This window comes from Pleuronectes platessa, chromosome 18 (assembly GCF_947347685.1).
Source record: "Pleuronectes platessa chromosome 18, fPlePla1.1, whole genome shotgun sequence".
Taxonomy (NCBI): Eukaryota; Metazoa; Chordata; class Actinopteri; order Pleuronectiformes; family Pleuronectidae; genus Pleuronectes; species Pleuronectes platessa.
In genome coordinates, this window is record NC_070643.1 from 5,147,569 (window position 1) to 5,166,159 (window position 18,591).

At 43.5% G+C, this 18,591-nt stretch overlaps 2 protein-coding genes and 1 long non-coding RNA gene across 4 annotated transcripts in view; 2 read left to right on the forward strand and 1 right to left on the reverse strand.

The window, feature by feature from the left end:
* The window catches only part of arid1ab (AT rich interactive domain 1Ab (SWI-like)), a 52,940-nt gene extending 49,517 nt beyond the window's left edge, over positions 1–3,423 (forward strand). Inside the window, exon 20 of the mRNA XM_053446040.1 lies at positions 51–3,423. Within this exon, the coding sequence (XP_053302015.1) occupies positions 51–1,973 (1,923 nt within the window). The 3' untranslated portion in view covers positions 1,974–3,423. The remainder of the gene's footprint in view (positions 1–50) is intronic.
* A 2,928-nt stretch (positions 3,424–6,351) lies between these two features.
* Positions 6,352–15,666, forward strand: LOC128461221 (gastrula zinc finger protein XlCGF57.1). 2 transcript variants are annotated; one of them, XM_053446042.1, is made up of 4 exons: positions 6,354–6,823; positions 10,447–10,838; positions 14,806–14,968; positions 15,099–15,666. In XM_053446042.1, exons 1-4 carry the CDS (start codon positions 6,538–6,540, stop codon positions 15,389–15,391), a joined length of 1,134 nt encoding a protein of 377 aa, XP_053302017.1. In that variant the 5' UTR covers positions 6,354–6,537; the 3' UTR covers positions 15,392–15,666. The 2 variants fall into 2 exon arrangements, with proteins under 2 accessions (XP_053302016.1, XP_053302017.1); XM_053446041.1 differs by lacking the exons at positions 14,806–14,968; positions 15,099–15,666 and having other exon boundaries at positions 6,352–6,823; positions 10,447–12,671.
* A 1,245-nt stretch (positions 15,667–16,911) lies between these two features.
* On the reverse strand, positions 16,912–18,280 carry LOC128461197 (uncharacterized). The gene is made up of 3 exons (XR_008342254.1): positions 18,153–18,280; positions 17,851–17,871; positions 16,912–17,045 (listed from the first exon to the last, which is right to left on the reverse strand). It is a non-coding gene; the product is annotated as an uncharacterized LOC128461197 (long non-coding RNA).
* Positions 18,281–18,591: the final 311 nt, after the last annotated feature.

Sequence of the window (18,591 nt, forward strand, 5' to 3'; positions counted from 1 at the left end):
CGCACTGAGTTCAGAAGCTTATTTTACTGACTGTCCCCTTTTGTTAACAGCTTCCTGGATTCCTCGAGCTGGTGGTTGAGTACTTTAGACGCTGCCTCATTGAGATCTTCGGCATCTTAAAGGAGTATGAAGTAGGGGACCCCGGCCAGCGCACCCTCATTGACCCCAATGCTGCGGAGGACTCTGATGATGACATCCTCATGCCAGAGGGTGAGGACATGGACACGGATGAAGAAGACGAAGACGATGAGGAGGTAAAGGATTCAAAGGCCAACCCTGACACCTCCTCACCAATCCAGGTGAAACAGGAGGAGGAGAGCTCCCAGAAAGACAAGTCTTCAGAGGACGAGGACGAGGAGAAGGAAAGGAAGCCTTCTATCAAGGAACCCAGTACCTCTACCTCAGGGTCCTCCGTGGACCCCAACCTCCACTCGGAAAAGCCCAAGCAGGCTAGCAAGTTTGATAAACTCCCCATCAAGGTCGTGCGGAAGAAGAATCCCTTCCTGCTGAACCACTCATCCAAGCTTGGGCAGCGGCAGAGCTTTGACAGCGGCTTGATACACTGGAGCATTGGTGGGGGGGACACTACCGAACACATCCAGACCCACTTCGAGAGTAGGATGGAACTCCTCAAGCAACGGAAACGCTTGCAAAAGGCCGCTGAGAGCCGTAAGAAGGTCCAGCTTCTAGAGATGGCAACAGAACATCCTGAGAAATCCAAGTCCAATGAGGAGGATAAACCCCTGGCACAGCCAACCCAGTCGTCTGAACCTCAGAAGTCCCTAGCAGAGAAGACCACTCCTCCACTTCCAATCAGCGCACCAGTCACTGCCACCATTGATGACGTACTATCTGCCCGTCCAGGGTCGGTCACAGAGGAAGTGGTTCGTGGAGGCGCAGAGGAGCAGAAGGAAAACGGCAAGTACTTGTTCAGCATCAACCCCGACTTCCAGAGCCGCCGCAACGTGAAGATCCTGGAGGACGAGCCTCACAGTAAAGATGAGACGCCACTCAGCACTCTGTCGGACTGGCAGGACTCGCTAGCTCGGCGCTGCATCTGCATCTCCAACATAGTCCGCAGTCTCTCCTTCGTCCCAGGAAACGATTTGGAGATGTCAAAACACCCAGGCCTCCTGCTGCTGCTTGGCCGCCTGGTGCTGCTCCACCACAGGCACCCAGAACGCAAACAAGCACCGGTCACCTACGAGAAGGAGGAGGAAGAAGATGAGGGCGTGAGCTGCGAGAGGGACGAGTGGTGGTGGGACTGCCTCGAGGTGTTAAGGGAGAACTGTTTGGTCACTCTTGCAAACATCTCAGGCCAGCTAGACCTTTCTATCTACCCAGAGAGTATATGCCTGCCACTGCTGGATGGCCTGCTCCATTGGGCTGTCTGCCCCTCAGCGGAGGCCCTGGACCCTTTCCCCACGCTGGGGCCACACGGCTCACTTTCCCCCCAGAGACTGGTTCTTGAGACCCTCAGCAAGCTCAGCATCCAGGACAACAACGTTGACCTCATTCTCGCAACACCGCCGTTCAGTCGCATGGAGAAACTCTACGGCTCACTGGTGCGTCTAGTCGGAGAGCGCAAGGTGGCCGTCTGCCGAGAAATGGCGGTCGTCCTGTTGGCGAATCTCGCCCAGGGTGACAGCATGGCCGCTCGGGCTATTGCTGTGCAGAAAGCCAGCGTAGGTAACCTGCTGGGCTTCTTGGAGGACAGCCTAGCTGCCACACAGTACCAGCAGAGCCAGAGCTCCTTGCTACAAATGCAGGGCGGGCCCCAGTTTGAGCCCACAAGCGTTGACATGATGCGGCGGGCGGCCCGAGCCCTGCACGCTTTGGCGAAGGTAGAAGAAAACCACTCTGAGTTCACTTTGTACGAGTCGCGGCTACTGGACATCTCAGTGTCCCCACTTATGAACTCTCTGGTGTCCCAAGTGATCTGTGACGTACTATTTCTGATTGGCCAGTCATGACAGCCGGTGGGAGGTTTCAGCTCTGCCTCTTTCTGTTCCCCTCACCCTCCTTTTTTTTGTGTGTATGCGTGTGCGTATGTCTGCTGAGAGAGAATGAAAAGAGCAAAACTGACTGTCTTTTTTTTTTATTTATGCAAAATCACCTCGGATTCCACTGTCTTTCTACCCCTGCTTCTCACTAAAGGAAGGAATATCATGAAGTAGCCGTGGATTTTAAACGTCTGAAATGGAAAGATAATGGCAAAGAAGATCAGATTGGGACCCAGGCATAGGACAAGATTGCGCTGCCCTGCGGAAAAGACTTGTTTTTTTAATTAAAGAAAAATCTCCAGAAAAAAAAAAGAATAAACTGTAACCAAAGTTGCTGTCTCGTTTACAGTGAGTTTGGGGGATACGTGTGCTCGCTTCCTCCCGCTGGGGGTCGGCAGGGAGAGGAGGGCACAGACTAAACAATATTATGGTTCGTGTTTGGAGGCTACATAGACTCACGGACTGTGGTGTGGTATAATTGCTGTAACTTTGGATGCTATATACTCAGCCCCACAGGAACCACAGTATTGGCTGTGAACAGACATCTGTCATGGGAGGCCTGTGCAGTAGATTGTAGGACTTTTTTCTGTACTGTACACCTTAAAAAACTGTAAACATACTGTAATAATACTGTTTCACACTGAGATACGCTGGCTTGGCAGCAAACTGTAGTTTTTAAAAACAGTTTTAGTTAATGTCGAGAGAGAAAACGGCTTTCCCCCCAAAGTATGGTGAACCTACAACACCCCGACCTCTTCTCTTTGTCCCTTGATTGTATGACTTGACCCTTATATTAAAAAGTCACCTCTTAAGGACTGGTCCTCAACTCTAGATGCAGTCCGAGCTGCAGTGTATATATGATGTTGTACATTACACTTCTCTCTCTTTCTCAACTTCTGTTGCTCTTCACCATTTTTAATCTTTGATGATTTCCAGTCGCCCCCCCCCCCCCCCCTTCCCCCCTCCCCCTGCATCAAGTGCGCCATGTGATTACTTGACGCCCGCCCTCTCCGTTCCTTTGGCGCCTCGCTCTGCTCGTATCGCGCTCCGGGTGTGGGGGCGGTGGGAGGGTGTTAAGCTGCTGTCCAACGCCACCCCCAACAAACACAACTTCAAGTTTCAGTTTGTCTCCAGTCTGGGTGTAGAGAATATAACAAGAATCATGTCTGCGGTTCCATCTGAGCTCCTTCATAAATGACAAACTAGACCTTGATGAAGAAACCATTTTAATTTTGTTTATTTTGTTTATTTTTTTTTCCAGTGATGCGGATTCTGCATATTTGTATTTCAGATGATGTAGCTAAAACTTGATGTAAATTCCTCTTTTTTCCTTTTTTTGGCTTAATGAATATCATTTATTCAGTATGAAATCTTTATACTATATGTTCCACGTGTTAAGAATAAATGTACATTAAATCTTCGTAAGATGTTTGCCTTGGATTTATTTATTATTCCCCTCATACACGGCTGAGGCAGCAGCAAATAAGGTGCTGAATTTTTCATTGGACTCGCACATCACTCGCTCAGAGACAAATTGACACATATGAAGCAGTGTGCAGCGTATTTTGCTGACAATTTTGATGTTTGCCCACGGACTCAGACACGGCTCGGCGGAGTGCGCTGCTTATCGAATGCACAACCATGTTTTCCATCCCTGCAGTGATTGACATCTCACCCCGGTGATCGGGCTGTCGTCGTCCCTGGATCATACGTTCTGATATCTACATGTGCTGTATATGTGCATTAGTGGGGAAATGTGAGCAGGCAAAGTCTGCTTGATACATACAAATAAGCTTGAAGCTTTTATGTACTATAAGATTGTTTTCTTTATTCTTATTCCAGAATAAAGTTGATATTTTGCCAGAAGCTGCACTTAAATCAAAAACAAAACATGCTAATGGAAAGTCAGTTTTCATTTGGAAGGGTAAGGAAATACCAGAGGAAACAAAATCATTAAGTAAGAGATCTGAATTTATTTCCATCAAGGTCTTCAATAAAGAGACAAAATATCATGCAATACGCAGCATGATGTGGTTTTACTTAGTTAAGCTTCACTGAATCAGGAAGTCTCACTAACATCAGTTAGCTGCTTTCACACATGTACTGAGCGTCTCATTTTCCGGAGGGGGTGTATGTGAGAACGCAAATGTCTCACTGAGAGTTTCAGGAGTTTCTCCGGCCAGCCCCCTAGTAAAAACTCAGGAGAATGTCCACATGAGCCGATGTGAGAACACAGCAGGGGGTCATCTGGAGGATCCCCTGTGAGCGAGTAGGTGTGTGGATGTTTCTAACATGCGACCGATGTAAAAATACCTCAGGATGAAAAAGCTGCCAAACAGGTAGAAGATGCTGACAAAGATGTCATGTGAGGTTTTTCGTGACAAGAGTTGAAACAGGTGTAAATATGATGTAAATAAAAATGTGATCTCCATAGCAGAATTAACACGTTACATCCTGTCTCTTCCTGCTGCACCTGAATACTCAGAAGAAATGTGTGTGTCTGAGTGAAGAATTTACTGCTGCTTTGTTCATGTGGGAAAATCTGGACCCAATTCTGCAGACATTCCCCAGAGTTCATGTCTGAAAAGGGCTTTGATGAAATCATTGGGGTTACTACAAAACTGTGTCCACAAGATGAGTAACATGATGTGTAAACTAAACGTGTGTCAAGTCGTATAATTAAAAACAACTTCTAGGCCTTCAGGATGAAGATACAGTCAAGTGACAACACTCTAAAGAAAATGTGTTGTGAAAATGTGCTCAGTCCAAAGGAACTCACCCTAACCCTAACCTGGACAGAGGATGAACCAAACACTGTTACTCTTCTATATTCATACTTGTCAGTCGTGTTTTCATTCTCTGTACTGTTGCGCTCTCTAGAGGTCAGTTGTAGGTACTAGCACGGAGAACAGGCCGTCTTTGAAGAAGAAGTTAGTCATTCAGACGACTCGCTTTAACGTTTTTATTGAAAATTCATAGTTCTTGATATCTATTGTGCAATTGGGTGCGGATCCCAAAAATAACCTAAATATATTGAATTTAAATATGAATTTCTGGACATATGAGTTCCATTCTAGTTTTTTTAGGTCACACATAGTAAAGTGTTTTTGTTTGTAAAAAAAATCTATTGTAATTAAAAACTATTCAGTCGACATAGCAGAAACAAATAAAAAAGAAAATATACATAAGAAAATCCTCATGCAGTCATTATCTATGTACAGTGAATCGGGCCCAATGAGGGGAAAACTATGAAGCCTCAAAATCCTAATATTCCCCCCCCAAAACCTTTATTAATCCAAAAATGAACTTACATTGATGTACAGTAGGTGTGGGTGTTTTACCATTTCCTTTTTTTCATTCTTGTATCGATCCAAATCTTTATGTACATAATATATTGTTGAAAGGCTGCACTCGGTTCTATTAGTAGCTGGAGCATAAGCAACAAAAAGTCAAAAGGAGAAGAGCATCTCCAGACATAAACAGCCTGAGCTGATTCTCTTTTTTGACAGTGGTGGGGGGAGCTAGAGCCACTGCCTGCTGACATTGGGAGAGAGGTGGGGTTCAACCTGGAGAGGTCGCATGGTCATCACAGGGCCAACAACCATTCACACCTACTTCATGGTCTTTGGGAGGAAGCCCTAGAAAACACTCGCAGACACAGGGAGATCTCCAGACAGATGGTGCTGGTCGGCTGGCGGGTTCAAACCTTACTGCGATCTGAGAGTGATAACCACTGCACCACCACCAGCCATTATTAAATATATAAACTATTATACTGCCCTGTATTGCTTGGTACCCTGTACAATTTGAATCTAGCTATAAAAACAAAAGTCGTAACAATAGACATACATGTATGTCCTAATACTTTTACGTGTGAACTCAGACTGGACTCGTGATTTGATTCATTCTATCTCCATGTTTCTTTCACTCTGCAGGTCCACGCTGGCAGAAAAACTATCTCAACCACACACACACACATGTTTGTACACCTTACCTTAACCCTAACCATCCAAACAACTTACCCTAACCCTTCACCTAACCGAATTCTAACCCTAAAACCCAGTCTTAACTCCCAAACAGCTGTATATGAGCGAGCGCGCACACACCCCCACTCCTACACGTTCACACTAACATGAGGGAATTCATGTAATCTGGGACATTGGGTAAAGTGGGACACCTCAGCTCCAGACTGTTTATTTACTGTTCTGACTAAATCTAGTCAACAGGACTTTTGCAAACATGGATGTCATGGGACTGAGTTCACTTGATTTCATGGGGGTGGGGTCACATAAAGGGGCGGGGTAAGTGTCAATCAGAAGCTGACCAGATTCATGTCAAACAGGTTTGATCGTTTAACCAGCGTTAGACAGCAGCTAACGTTATCTTCCAGTCCAGCAGAGGTCGCCGTTCGCTCTGCGCCGTGCTGCGCTCGCGTCTAAGAAAAACTATCGTTGACGCGGAAGTCAGGGTCTGTATTTACCTCCAGCTGACTCTTTGTTTGCTCTGGGACTCGAACCGCGAAAGGAACGGGACGATGTGCGCCGTGCAGCTGATGCGGGCGTCAGTACATGAGCGGATCAGCGCCGCGGCCGAGGACTTCCTGCTGCAGGTGGACAGAGGGCCGGAAGCGGCTCGTGTCCTGATGCTGAGGCCGCTGCTCATCGAGCGGCTGAAGGCGGCGGCGGAGGCGATCGTCGGCCTGTTCGAGGAAACCGTGGCGGAGTACGAGGACATCGTGCAGCGGTCGGAGCGGGAGATCTGCCGCCAGAGGAGGCTGCTCGATGCCGTGTTGAAGCCCGAAGTCAGGCTGCACCGAGCAGGTCAGTCCCTGCTCCCTGGAGCCGGAAACACCCGAGCCCTGCCGAGCTGGAGATGGCCGATCGTGTTTAAGAGATGGGCGTCACCAAAACTTATTTAGTCTGGTGCACGACCGATAGTTTTTATAACGTCCATCCTTTTAAAAGTGTTTGTTGATTTAAAAAATATGGTATTTATGAAGATAATTACACAAATCCCATTACTCATACCAGCCATTAGTATCCACTCTATTATATGTATATATAACATTATAATAATATAGTGAATCATAGTAAAAATAGATAAAGTAGATAAGATGGATAAAATACCAACAACATAAGACATGTTAATTTGCTGTTTCTCAATCGTAATCTTTTTTCCACACATTCAACTATTTGGCTTCCTGAGGTCAAACATCCAAACAGGAAGGTGTTCGCATTTTGTTTACTTAATTTGATTGTTTGTGAAGATTTCCAATAATTTTTTTGCCGAAGTTCAAAAGCAAGATATCTTTTTAATAAGTTAGAACCTGTAAAGAACATGTAACATTTCCTTAGAGCAATGTTTGGGCAAAAAAGTTTATATTTTGGATGTTCAAGGAAAGTCAATACGGGGGCTGCAGAAGCAGGATGTATCTGGCAGGGCGATTAATTGGATTTCAATCACCATTATGGATTCCAACGATTATGAAGACAAAGTAATCGACAGGAAACGATCTCTGTTGTTCACATAGGCAGAGTTTCTTCTGTGTGTATGCAGCGGCATTGCAATGGGAGGTTTCTGGTATAAGGACTGTATTTCAATAATAAAAGTCAGGTACTCAACTAAATACCAGAACAACACAACATTTTTGCCACTGCTGCTTGGGGATCCGGGCAGACACAAATCATAATGTCCTTATCCTTGTACCGTTTGTCCTCACTTTACACAATAAAAACGAACACTAACGGTAATCAGATGTTATTAGGACCTGAACAGGGCTGAACTTTGCTTTTTGTTTGATTTGCTTTGGAGTGTATGGAACGCATATTAAAACACACCTGTCACACAGAACACAAGATGAGGCGTGACGCACACAGCCAGGACATCAAGGCTGCATTGACGGGAACAATCCAGATTCATGATCCGACACCATTGATTAATAGCTTAATAAATGTGAACGTCATGTGTGTGAGGAGCGACGGACACAAGCAGACACACACACACACACACACACTCCTGCAGACGGGAGACGAGTTCTTCAATATGAAATCAGCGGTTCGTTTTAAATTTTATGTGTGAGTTATTAGAGAAGAACAGAGGAGCAGTGTCATGCTGCTGAGCTCCCTCCGACAGTGGAGATACTCTGTTAACATGTCTGCAGCATTCCATTGCAGTGGCAGACCCTTGTGCAGTGACAGAGATGTTTCTCGTCGGGTCAGTTGATCCAGTGACAGAGAGATCGCTAGGTGTTGCCTTTGTATCACGATAGCTCAGAGTTGTGTCTCACTGATAAGCCGCGTTTCCTGTCTGACAAAGGGCCAGGTTTTTTAACCCAATGTCCAAGAAGGGGCCGGCTGCCAGAGGGTAGTTGCACTCAGACGTGGTTGCTCTTCGAAGAAAGGATCAGAGGGATGACTTTAGATCTTTCATGATCCGACACCATCAATTAAATAAACTACTAAAATGTCACTGTCAGTTTGTGTGGAACTCTTCTAAAGCATAACCATCCCATCAACCTGTTAAAGTATATTTTGTACAAAATATTAAAATAATACTCAAACCATTTTTGTTAACAGAGCCAGAGAGTCCACTTTGTATGATGTTTTGGTCGTGTGTGGTTTTATGTTTAATTTTATTTAGGATGGTTTCACATTTTTCAGATAACACACTGAACATTCTCCAAAATTCAAAGTTTATTTCACTTTGAAAGATCGTACTTGCATTGTTGTATTGTCATTATATCAGTGGTATAAAATGGTCTCAAAATGATGTAAAAAATATAATTTATAGCAATAATTTCCAGGACAATATATCGTCCAACAAAATGTGTTATTGTGAAAGACCTCCTCACTCCTGGTTAATGTCCACTACATAACGAGTATGCCGTGTAGTTCTGTCTGGATGTATGAGTCTGAATGAAATAGAGGGGAACAGATCAATATATACCATCATGCATTGAGTGAGTAGAGGCAGAGGAGAGAACACGAAATATGACGTGTAAACAAAAGTGTGCGCTGCTCTATATGAAAATAAATACCACAGGACTGAATCCTACTCAGAATTTGTTGAAGAAGATGTTCCTTTTTTCCCTTCTATTAAACTTGTGTAAGAGCCTGAGTGTGGGGGATACATCTTAACTTTCTCTGACTGTGGAAATCTGATGTTTTCACACCACAAACAGATAATGAAGAAAAGCGTTAATACCAGAGAAAGGAGCGTGCATTCTGTTCACACCACGCAGCGCCTTTCCAGCCGGGCTGTGACAGGCTCTCACCCGGGAGCCACACACAGTAGACCACAGCACAGGAGGTTACACAACCCCATCAGACAGACCAGTCATGACGGAATCCCCCGCTCTATATGCAAATAAACGCGTGATGAAATGTGTTAAATAAAGAAAAAAAACATGAAATGCGCTCAAAATTGCACGATTTTAAAGGGAGTCTGGTGATATTGCAAAACACAAACCTCTGGCGTTTGCAAAAACAATGACGACTCTGTCCTTAAAAAAAAATCTGCGATCAGATATCTAAAGTATTTACTGAAAAAAATGAAGAGTAAGCCATCTCAATTCTTTCTCACCTCATTTGAGAGTTACACTTCATGAGTGACAGCTGTTTGTTGTGTCTCCTCTGATAAGAATTTATGGAGATCGGATCAAACTAATTGGAGGTAAAATCGGCCATAATGTATGAATGTTTAAACACATGTATTAATGGACATTCAGGTCCAATTGGAAATCCTTATTAAAGTTCAGAGAATAGGAAATAAAATAAATTGATCAAATATAAGAATCAAAGTTGCAGAGACAATGAATGAATTAAGAAGCCTCAGCAGATGTGACTTACTGAAAGGCAGCAACAAACAATTGATTTTAAAAGAGTGAGAGTTGTAGCAGACATGAAATATTATCTATTAAATATTAGTTATAATATAATATATTTATATTATGTACAAGGGACATTCACCATTTTATCCTATATGCTAAAATCTTTGGTGTGGATTGTCCACTGACTGTATTTAATGTGGCATGCTTGAATTAAACGACAACAATGACGTAATTACTGGTGCGGAACAACCGCAATCGTGCCAGAGACGTCGGACTATTGATTTTCTGTTGCCTTTGCAAACACTAAAATATTTCTCCTTTTTTTATACGCTGTTAGATCACAGGGTCGCCCTAGTACAGGGGCATCTGGACCAGCTTTTTTAAAGGGTGAGAGAGTCTTTAGCCTTGTAGAATTTTAGTTTTATATTGACAGCAGTGGGATATATGATAGATTGGCTCTGAACTGGAGTGTACAAAGTGACCAATTGAAGGAGAGGAGCAACACTGTCCTCACCTCCAAAGTCTAAACGTTCAATGATGCAACTGTCGGGCGGTTTTTTTTCCATGTGTGCAAATAACTAAATGAATGTCCTCCCGCTCTACTCTCCCCTGCAGACGTCCAGCAACTAAAGGTGAATGAGGAAGCGGTTCCTTCTGAGTATCAGGATTGGATCCCCAGTGTGGACCAGGAGGACTCGGAACCCCCCCACATCAAAGAGGAACAAAATGAACAGTGGATCAGTCAGGAGGGAGAGCAGCTTCAGGAACTGGAGCAGACTGACATTATCAAGTTCACCTTTACTCCTGACACTGTGAAAACTGAAGGAGATGAAGAGGAAACTCAGTCATCACAGCTTTATCAGAGTCAGACTGAAGAGGACAGAAAGGACTGTGGGGGACCCGAACCAGCCGGGAACTCTGGTCCTGATGTACATTTACAACCATGTCCTGAGGACACGGCCATATACACTGATGTTGATGGGATAGAGACCAGGGAGCCTAAGCCTGTAAGTGATATGAGATGTACAACTGACAAGAAACCATTGAACTGCTCAGAGTGTGGCAAACGATTTAGCCGTATGTACTATCTGAAGGCACATATGACCGCTCACACTGGAGAGGAACCTTTTAGTTGTTCTGAGTGTGATAAAAGATTCACCCTCAAGGAGCATCTGAAGTCCCATTTGAAAATTCACACAGGAGAGAAACCTTTTAGCTGCTCTGTGTGTGGGAAAAGATTTCGGATAAAGGGCGATATGCTAACACATGTCTCGGTTCATACAGGAGAGAAACCGTTTAGCTGCTCTGAGTGTGGGAAACTCTTCAGGCTGAAGCGGCAACTGCAAACACACGAGGCCATTCACACCGGGGAAAAACCCTTTAGTTGCTCCGAGTGTGGCAAAAGATTTGGTCAAAAGGAGTATCTGAGATCCCACATGAGGACTCACACAGGAGAGAAACCGTTTACCTGCTCTGAGTGTGGTAAAAGTTATCACCATCAGGCCGGTCTGCAGGCACATTTGAGGAATCACACAGGAGAGAAACCCTTCAGTTGCTCCAATTGTGGCAAACGATTTAATCAAAAGAGCTGCCTGCGGGTACACGAAAAGATTCACACACGACAACAACCGTTCAGTTGCTCCGAGTGCGGTAAAAGATTTGATCACGAGAGTCGTCTGCAGATGCATGAAAGGATTCATTCACGGGATCAACCATTTACTTGCCTCGACTGTGGGCAAAGATTTAGTTACAAGGCCAAACTAGAGGCCCATTTCAGAGTTCACACCGGAGAGAAACCATTTCGCTGCTCCGAGTGTGGTCAAAGCTTTAGTCGAAAGGACAGTCTGCAGATACACGTCAGACTTCACACAGGAGAGAAACCGCTCAGTTGCAGCATTTGCGACGAAAGATTTAGCTGGATTTATCAGCTAAAGGCCCACCAGTGTGTAGGTGAGTCCTCGCAGCTTCATCCGAGTCAGGCTGAGGAGGACAGAGGGGACTCTGGAGGACCTGAACCAGCCAAGGATTCAGGTCCTGATTGACATTACTGTGGTCAAGACTGAAGACTCTTCTGAACCTGAGACTGAAGACAGCAAGTTGGTTAAAAATAGATAACGGGACCACAATGTGTCCTGTCTGGACACAAACAATTAGAAACTCCCTGTAAGTAGTATTGTTTGGTTTGTGAGGTAGGTACAGTAATAATTCATGTCTTCTGAAATTTAAGCTTCTTAAATTGAAACCAACATATAGGGCTGCTCGATTAATCGAAATTTAATCGTGATTACAATTATGGGGTCAAACGATCTCCAAACTACTATAATCGAGTGACGCACATGCGCAATTCAGTTCTTCCCCCAAAGCATTCAGCGGCCCAGCTGACTGGCTCTCACTCTCAAGCTGCTGTAAAGTGAAGGAGCGAGTTGTGTGTGGTGATCGGCGGTGAAAATGAAATATTAATAATCATTTAAATAATCGTGATTTTGATATTGTCCAAAAATAATCGTGATTATGATTTTTCCCATAATCGAGCAGGCCTACCAACATATAGCATGATACCCACGTGTTCATTATTATTTCTGGACAACCTTAGCTATGAACATACAGAGGCTCAATTTAGAGCTAGAGCATATTGTAAAGAGATAATTTGGCTCTAAAGTTGAAAAAGTTCTATGCTTTTGTAGAAATTCTTGAAGTTCATTGTGAAAATACATCTTCACAAATGTTGATAATTTATTAAGTGCTTGAAATGGATTTACTGGAATCTTAGTTACCTAATAGCAGTGGAATATATGTATAAATTGTGACATAACTGCCAAAAATTAAATTTTTTAAAAACATTTTTGAATAGAAGTGTTGTTTGTCACTCTGCTTGCTCCAATTGTTAGAGGGGCTGAGTTAAATTTGGACTGAATAATGACTTCATACTATTATATCAAACTTAAAGGAATGTGTGCAAATGAGAAACGAGCCTTACAACAACAGCCTTGTCCCAAACTAGCGACTTCAGTAGCTTTAGACTTCACTGTTCTCTTTGGCAGTTCTCCCTGTCTGGTGTCCAGAGGGTTTTCAAGTGAGTGTTGATTGGTTGGTATCAAATCAAACACAGAGGCAAAACCAATCCCCTATTTGTTCAAAGGTAGTAACAGATGACGTGTGTCCCACTTTCTCTTCACAGGCTCACAACTGACGTTTTGAATGATCTTACATGAGGCAGCCATCACTACGCCTCCATGCCGGCGACAGCCAGTGGCTGGAGGCATCATGTTTTGGGGTTGTTCATACGACCTTACGTTCGTCCCATACTTGTAAATCGTTATATCTTAAGAAAATCTTCAAGGAATGTCCTCAAATTTGGTACAAACAGTCATTGGACTCATGGATGATCTGAACAGATTTTGGTGGTCAAAGTTAAAGATCAATAACCTTTTTTTGCCTTTTGAACACAATGTCTCTGGAACTCCTCGAGGGAATTCTTTCACATTTGATGAACAATCACTTGGACTCTAAGATGACCTCATCAGATTTTGATGGTGGAAGGTCAAAAGGCCAAGGTCACATGACCTCATGTGGTGAAAGCAATATATCAGGAATGCCCAAAGGGGTTTCATTACATCTGGCACAACCATTGACTTGGGCTCAAGGATGACTAATATCACTGTGTTTTTCACGTTTTGGAAGGTGAAGGTATTAAATCACCGTATTCCTTTATTTTGAAAGGAGAAACCTGCCCAATCTAATTATATTTTTCTATCTGTAAGTCTTGTCGTATATATGGCATGGCAGCGGTAAATGGCGCCTGGAATCACACCGGTGTGGTTTTAGGACGTGCCTCACTGGGGCTGGTTTTCCATGAATATGGGGTGGCAACTCACACCCAGAACCAAAACCAGCGTGCAGATTGCCACTTCATATTCATTGACATGATGTTTTTAAGTGGTTGAAAATGTTTCTTCCTTGTGTTGCACTTGTTTGTTTGTCTGAGACTGTCACAGGTCAGTCCGTCTGTGTCTGTGTATCACGCGGATATGTGAAATGAAAATAATGACATTTTCAAAAGATCTGGCTGCGATTTTGACCCACAGTTGTTGACCACTTCTGTAGTTTTTCTGAGGATGTTGAATGTTTGCACACTGTCTCTTGTTTTTTTTAATTGAGGAACAAATCCTTGTTGTCCAATGGCACCAAACTCAGCACTTCACATTTTGGGGGAATTTCCTATAGACATGCCAGGTTTGTAGGTGATAATAGTTTGTGAGATATGCACTCCGCATACAGACAGACACACACCAACATATTTATATGAATATAAAATAGGGGAATTTAACAATGAGAGGCAGACATATAGAATAATATAAATGGTATACATAATACAGATTGAAATTCAAGATATTTTCAAGAGGACACTAATGGAGAGGGACCTGGATGCAGCCATCATGGTGGATCTCCACATGAGTATGTGCAATAGCCACCTCTATAGGCGTATGCACAACAGGTACCTTAGCAGTTGCATGTGCCTGTTTTATAAGATTTTAAGGAAGTTATATGAACTTTTTTGTCTTTTCCAAAGTTTAATTCAATGTTGTTTATCGAACTTTAATATATCGAACCATCCTCAGAGTGATATAGTCACAATTGACCAGTAAGCTAATGTTAGCATTTTAATGCCATAGCTGCAGGACAAGTAATGGTAAGCACTTATTAAATATCTGAAGTTAAAATGTTTGAATCACGTTGGATTAGCTTGCTGGGCAGCAGGGGTTGACTTGGATTGGCACACGTAGAGATTCAGACCTTGCAGTGTAGAATTCAGTTGACTAACCTGACTACAACCACAACTAACCATCGAAGGACCTGGCTTAAATACTGCAAGGCAAATGAGCCCATAGTTTAGTGCTATGTGTATGTTACTGGTTAACTTCAGTATGAATCCAGAATGACCCATAATAATCCGAAAATGTAATTGTTTTCCAGATGCACCCGTCTATAATCAGGAGTGGACGACAGTTAGTGAGCACATCCCACCACGGCTTTGATCAGTTTGGTTGTCCTCTGTGCCCGAAGTTCATCACCTCACGAGGCGACACCATACGGAGACACCTGAATGCCCACGTACACAATGCAGTGCATCTCCAAGGTGAGTAATGAAAATGATATCCTTTCCTATGAAAATTGAATACTGAATGACATTTTTGTGTAATGAAGTTGTTTTGTACACTTTTGTGTTTCTGAGGTGTAAAGTCAGTAAGGTTCCTTTTTCTTTGCAGACACCATCATTTGCCGATGCAACATGTCGTGCAGAGGCACCGGTCATTACCATTGTCCAAACTGCAGTAAGACAATCATGCGCAGAGAGGACATGGTGTTACATGTGACTGGATGCAAGAGAACGAACGATGTAACACCAGCGCCCGGTGAAACAACCTCATTGGTCTCACACCCATCACGGACACCTAGAGCTGATATCAGCCCACCTGCGCTATCCTCATCATTGGTGTTCATTCCAAACATTTGCTTCACAAGAGATGTTGGCACATGCTTCAGGATACACAAAACCTGACTCAGAGAGTTGAACCTTCTGGATTTTGCCGTAGATGTCATGCCCCCAGAGGTACGAATCGTGGTGGCATTGCAAAAACCTCCTGATAAGACTGAATGGACATATTTTTATATACTGCAGTATATAGTCTTGATATTTCAAAAGACGGGATAATTTGTTCAGGTTACCATTAAAATCCTGATGGTAAAAGGACACACCCGGTGCCAAGCGCAGGTCACCATGGCCAGGGCGAGACAGATTTAAATCTTATTCAAATAAATGAATATATAAATTGAGTTGTTGTGATGTGTGTTAATGACGGCAAGGGGAAGGTAGGGCGGGGGTGTAGTGTTACAGTGATTAATCATTTAGAAGCTTTATGCCGTTTGAGAAATCTATTCTTGTGGTGGATGGTCTTTACAGGATGAACCAGGGGAGAACATCATTGCATTTCATCACGATGTAACATTTTGACAATGTCATGATGAAGAATGAATAGTGTAGGGACACATGATGTTATATGGGGCTCAGGTAAAGCAGTGCTTTGATTTACAGATTTACAGTGTAAATGGTAAATGGTTTTGTATTTATATAGTGCTTTTCTAGTCTTGATGACCACTCTGTGCTTTACAGTACAGTTTCACATTCACCCATTCACACACACATTCATACAGTGCATCTATTCGCAGCACTTTGTTATTCTATGGGGGGGCCATTTGGGCTTCAGCATCTTGCCCAAGGACACCTCGGCATGCAGATGGGTCAGACTGGGAGTCGAACTGCCGACCTTCAGGTTGGAGGACGACCACTCTACCCCTCAGCCACAGCCGCCGCCAGTGTGCTTGCTCCTAAAGGAGATATGGAAGCTTGTTGCCTCCAAAGAGGAGACATTGTTATACAGATCCTATGCTGATAAGCAACGGCTTAATCGTCAGACCCAAAGGTTGTTGGGGGGGGGGGGGGGCACCTACGGTCCCGTGTGGACCCCCATTGATGAGCCCATGTTGGCCAGTCATAGATTGGCCAACGTGCAGCACCTCACGGAGCACTACAGCAGAGATCGCTCCCTGAGTTTAACAGACCAGCTGACTGCATTCAGAGCCTCTTTAGATCCAAACAATTGTCAAGGATCTAGCCAAGATGCTCATCGTGGAGCACAGGTCAATGGCAGCCTTGTTCAGCGATGTATCTCACCATAGCTCTAACTGTTGCCACTTCAGAGCGCTCTTCTTCAAGCTGCTGCCTGTGCGTGTGTGTGCATGCATGATTACCTACTTTAATTGGAGGGGAGGGCCCAAGAAAAATATTTGCATCATGGTTATGTTACTCAATCAATAGTACATAAAAGAATAAAATATGTAGTGTCGGACCTCAGTGGAGATGAAGGACTTGCGGTGGCGGTTCCTGTTTAGAGCCCCTAACGTGTCATCAGGGGGGGTGAGGTGTTGTTCATGATGGATTTCAGCCTCACCCACTTCCACAGTGAGGTGCAGAGGGCAGTCCAGAGCCGAGCTTTCCCTCTCAGGGCTTCCACACCCCCAGCCGACCATGGTGTACAACACTGCAGATGTCTCCACAGTGTCTTAAAAGGTCCTTAACAGTGTCCTGCCCACTTGGAAGGACCTCCGTCCCCTCAGCAGATGGAGACGACTCTGTCCCTTCTACTGCATGACGTCTGTGTTGTTGGACCAGTCCAGTTTGTTGTAAAGATGAACACACCATTATTCACAGATATTACCCTGCCAATCACTACTTAGTGAATTTCAAAGGACATAAACATTATTACCTCGTTGATTTATTGATATGACTTTAAGTCTTGATACTTGTAAATTAGTCATTTTGACTATCAATTTAAAGAAACAACAGATGTATAGCCCCCATCTGCGCGTTAATGACTTCCGATTTTTGCTGTACTGTTCCATAATGTCTGGCAATGATTTGAGTTTCGCTCTGAATGCACACATACTGTAAATCGTACATTTTTACTGTATCAATTAACAGAAACTACAAATTCAATATCCCACATAAGTAGTTAGACAAAGTAGTATATGTGGAACATACTTTAAATATTGTGGGCCGTTACTGAAGTTTATTCCACAACATGAGATCACGCACGATCGTCATTTGCATCTGAACATGAATCATAATGAAATGAGGCAATTTCCCCTTGAGTTACATTTTCTATAGACAACATAAACAACAGCAGAATAATTAAACTTCCTCAAAAGTAGTAAACAGTAAACAAAGTTGTCTTTAGGGGGAATAAGCCTTTAAAACTACAGGGTCAAGAAATGTGGTCCTCACCCTTCAGTATTGCAGGAAGATAATATTGCCCAGCAGGGGGCAGTAACGTATCAAAAATGGGTGCCGGATGTTTGACCTGGTACTTTTTTTTAAATAAGCAAAAAGACCGAAATATTCAGTATTCCAATGGTTTAAAACCAATCCAGTGGAAAACAAGCAGCCAGTACAGCACTTACCAATACAGAAGTTACTGTTTCCTGCCAAGAGAAGAACAGAAAAGAGGGTTTAAAAGAGAAATGACCAAAGATGAACTGCACAAGCTGCAGTAAATACTTTTTGGAAAATAGCCAGTGACAATATGGGGTTTAATTGATTTCAGTCACCGTTTATGAGGTGTTGTAATTCACTTTACCACCTTACAGCTTTTGGGTCACCAGGCTGTAGAAAATCCTTCTCCAGCATCACACGTTTATCTTTTCTGCAACTTTTTCGACAATAATTTGCAGAGACTCCTCCAATGGACTGTTTGAACACTTACCTGATAAGCTGCAGGGTGTCGAGAACCAAAATCCTGTTATAAAGTGCTTATAACTGCAGACTTAACATGACCGTTCAACTTCCCCATGTAAAATCCATAGAAAATATTGGCAGAAAAGACTTAACAAAAAAAAAAAGTCTTTCATTATGACACGTGGCAGGACAAATAATATGGTGAGCCGCCACTAATGGGAATGAGTGTGTGCACAGTTGGGCAACAGTTGGGCAACTGCGTTTACATGGTGAGATATGGCACTATCCTTAGTGTTCATGAAAAGAACCCCTCATTAAGGTAATTTACCAGGTGGTAATTTTGGCCCCTTGACATGTGGTCACACTCGAGACAGACGGGAAGAATGAATTCAGTATTTCTCAGTTAAAGAGTGACTACATAGTACTTTCTCCACTCAAAGAAATGAATGCACGCTTCATCTTCCTTG